The sequence below is a fragment of the Gossypium raimondii genome, chromosome 5 (assembly GCF_025698545.1).
Source record: "Gossypium raimondii isolate GPD5lz chromosome 5, ASM2569854v1, whole genome shotgun sequence".
Taxonomy (NCBI): Eukaryota; Viridiplantae; Streptophyta; class Magnoliopsida; order Malvales; family Malvaceae; genus Gossypium; species Gossypium raimondii.
Genome location: NC_068569.1, coordinates 17173511 through 17177564, shown reverse-complemented (window position 1 = coordinate 17177564; position 4054 = coordinate 17173511). Strand labels below are relative to the sequence as shown.

Below are 4054 nucleotides of genomic sequence, written 5' to 3'. Positions count from 1 at the left end.
AAAGAAAAGGAAAGAAATAACCTACACAATTTTGTAAAAGTTTGAAAACAAAAAGAAAAATTATTTTGAATATAAAAATTCAATTTATTTTAGATTTGATTAAGGATATGATTTTTATATTAATTAGCTAGATCTAACTTTAAAATCAAAATTAGGTTATCTTCAAATCGAGGTTTGATTAAGAATGATTAATATTCAATTTTCAATAAAATTTAATTTAGGAATTATGTGAAGGAAACAAAACTTGATTTATTTGGTGGGTAAATATTATGTTTTGCAGTGAAAAATATGAGAAGAGAGAAAATAAAAGGGAAGAAGAAAAAGAAAATAAAAAATAAAAAAATTAAATTGTTCAAAAAATAAAAATATAAAGATTAATTTTAACAAATGGAAAACATAAAAAATTACGTTAAAAATAAAGAAGAGAGAAAACATAGAGAAAAATGAAAATAGAGAAAAAAAAGAAAGTACAAAAAAAATAAAAAAGTTAAATTGCTCAAAACAAAAAAAAAGAATTAATTGTATAATTTAACCTAAAATTTTCATTTGAAATGATGATTTAATATGTCACATCAACTTATCGTTACTTTGTTAACAACAATTAACACTCATTGACTAAAATGTTACAACACAATAACATAAGTGACTAAAATGTAACATTTCAAACATAAATAACTAAAATATAACTCGAGACAAACAAAAATAACTATTTTGATAGTTTACCTAATAATTAATATAATTTTATGATATTATTTAAAATATAAATAGATGATAATTTTTTTTGAAATACTTCTATTAAAATTTCATTAATAAGAAAAGTAATTAATAATAATTTTTATGTTAAATTATAAAGTGAAATAAAATTTTAAAAACATTAATCTAAATATTTTTAATACTATAATTATATATGTATAATAAATATATAAAATTAAACTTTAATGATAATTTATTAACATATTATATAACTATTATTGAAACCGAATCCAATTATCCATCCTGACCTTAAACCGATATATTAAATTAGTATATTAATATTACCTCGTCAAGTGGGACAAATACGAGGAGAAAAAATCCTGAAGCAAATTCTGGATCAGACCAAAATATCCGATCACCTAAAGTATGTATATTGGACCCCTCACCTCCAGATTCATTTTCTAAACTAGGTTTCAAATGTTCCAGCTCCTATAAAGTATTTGCTAAGCTTGAGATATTTTGGCTGGACCAAGCCAACCAACCAGAAGGACGAAAAAAGAAATCACATGATCAATAGGAGTAATAATTAATTAAAATGAGTAATAATCAAAGGTTTTTTAACAATCCAAAAAGCAAACACCTTTTGAAAGTTACTAAGATTCCATTTTCAATCACTAGATGCCTACGTGAAAAAGAAAATGACACGATTTATCAATCTCATCAGCCACATTGTTTGTTCCTATCAATTAGTCAATATACCTGTTCAGGGCTTTAGAGAGAGTGCCAAACCAAACTTGGGAGTCTTCTCCAACGCCTTTGTGTAAAAGGCCCCAGATATAGTAAGGAAGGACTTCGGTCTAAGCTCATGCTGTACAAGAGCACCAAGATTGCCATGGTTATTGAGCTTTGCCTTCACCAGTGTGTGTGGATCAACAAGATATGAGCATCCCACAGTTAATGTGTTTTCATTTGTGGAGAACTTTCTTGCAATCTCACCCACAACAGCTCCACCATTTAGCTGATTTAAATGGTGCAAATATGACACCTTTAGGGAGTCTCCCTTATCAGCCCTGCAAGCAAAGGACAACAACTGATTACAGCATTTATTGTGGCCATTAACGTTAACCCATTTTCAGGGGGGGAAAAGGAAAGGCGATCTCCACAATTTGGTTTTATTTTGATGTTTTGCAGCAATGAAGGAACATCATATCTTTAAATTGTTTGATATTTATAACACAAAGGTATGACTTTATCAATTGCTAATGAAAACTCAAAAGCTTACAAGACCACTGAAGCATTGGAATCAGGCTTTGTCATGTTCACTCCAGCATTATACTTCGTGAATTCACCAGAAGATGTCACATAGCTTGCCTCTGCACCGAAAGCAATACCAGGCGTACCAATTGTTGCAGAAAAATCAACAGCTGGGGATTTCTTCAGCCCAACAGCAGTAGCCACAGTTGCATGTTCATGGAAATACTGAACCTCCAACTGCAAAAGAAAATTTATACAGTAAAAAATCTTCATGGATACATATATTACCCAAGATTACAAGATAAGTCAATACCTTCCCAGAGTTATAATCAGGCAGCTTAAAAGAAGCCACTGTTTTTGCAGATGGATGTAAATCTGTGATGGTGAGGGTTGTCAAGATCTGCTCAACAGATCAAACGATTATTAGCAAGAATTTAAACTGAATTTAAATTTCAAAGATAATGTTGGCAACAACATTTGACTCTGTGTCAAGCTTGAAATCAACAACAGCATTCTGGTGCTTGTATTGTGCTGCCACATCCCCAGAGGAGAGGCCTCCCTTGTTCACAATATTTGATGCAAGTGCCTGAAGATGGAGAAATTGCATTGGTATTAGACATCAATAAAGAAAAGACAAAGCAGCTAAAGAAATGGAAGACATAACCAGAAAATTAATAAATCCAAAATAAGCTCTATCACAACAGGCACGGATATGATATAACTATGCACTATACATGCGGATAGAACCAACCAGGCAGCAGAAAAGAAAAAAAAAAAGCAATAAGAAATTGTTAATCTCTAATACATAAGAGAGTGAAACAATAACTTCAAAGCAACAATAAATCAAACTAGTTTAGAATTGCATATGGGGATTGCTGCCACAAAATCCTTTTTGGCAGTGGGTCAAGATATGTAAATTTATTCTGTCAACTGGTTAGAATCACAACTACATGATCTTCCAAAAGGACAACACATAATTATTTCTTTCCCTAAACCCAAATTCTATCTTAAAAAGTATGTAGTTTATGCCAATCTATTTGTACTCAGAAGTGCCGCAATTCACAACATGCCCTAATTTTAAGAAAACAGACACATATAGCCAGGTGAACTCATTTTACAGCAAGAAAAGAGAGTACATATTCCACAGCAACTTAGTGTTATCCTTTTAGAACTAGAAAAATTAGTAATGCAAAATTGGTACCAAAAGAAATGAAGCAACTGAGCTACTAAAAACTGAAAAACTAGTTGCCCTACAGCAAATCTCATGTACTTTACTAGAATCAACAAACTAAGTGACACAATGTTGCAACAGACCCTCAGTAAAAACAATCGGAAACAATAAATCAAGATAAATTTCAAAGAATGATAAACCCGTCATCCAGAAAAGAGTCACCAAGAATAATGGCAACCACATCGTCGTTCACCACATCATTACAGACATCTATTTAACATAAGAATTAAAAGAAAGACAAAAAAAGAAGAAGAAAGAGATGGATATTGATACCAATCCAGAGTAGCTGGAACTAGAAATGGTGAACTTCTGGTCGGAGGTGTAGTCCTTGTTGAGTAAATCTTGTAAAAGAGAACCAAAATGGTTACATAAGTGTCTGATAATTTAAAAGCTGCACAAATATTGAGTGAGAAGAAAAGTGGAATTTACCTTTGGCTTTTTTGCCAAAATCAGAGAAGAGTCCAGGTCCTTGCTTCATGTTTTAACTTTGAAAAGCCAAAGGGGCGGTTTGGGAAAGAAGAGCAGAGAAGAGAAGCTGTGAACTTACGCAATGGGTTTCACTGCTTACATAAACCCTATACTTCGTTTTGGGGTTTAAGGCAGTTTAAATCATTTAGTTTTCGGGAAAAGGAAAAAAAGAACAAAATTTATTGCCAGACATTTTAGAACATCGATCCGAAATTTTTGGTGCACGGTCCCGACCCACGACAGCCAGATTCATTATCCAACGGCCCATCTTCACTCGGTACATTAAATACGTTGCTATCAGCCCATATTAAAACACGAGAGTAAATAGTATTGGGCTCTTATTACCCTGATTAGGTTAATTATGCAAATTCAATGGAACAAAATTTCAATTGGGCCTAACATTGTTTC

General features: G+C 31.9%; 1 protein-coding gene across 1 annotated transcript; it reads right to left on the bottom strand.

The window, feature by feature from the left end:
• Positions 1-1260: 1260 nt before the first annotated feature.
• LOC105770819 (mitochondrial outer membrane protein porin 2) lies at positions 1261-3790 on the bottom strand. The gene is made up of 6 exons (XM_012592174.2): positions 3608-3790; positions 3452-3519; positions 2423-2533; positions 2261-2347; positions 1976-2184; positions 1261-1763 (listed from the first exon to the last, which is right to left on the bottom strand). Exons 1-6 carry the CDS (start codon positions 3654-3656, stop codon positions 1457-1459), a joined length of 831 nt encoding a protein of 276 aa, XP_012447628.1. The 5' UTR covers positions 3657-3790; the 3' UTR covers positions 1261-1456.
• Positions 3791-4054: the final 264 nt, after the last annotated feature.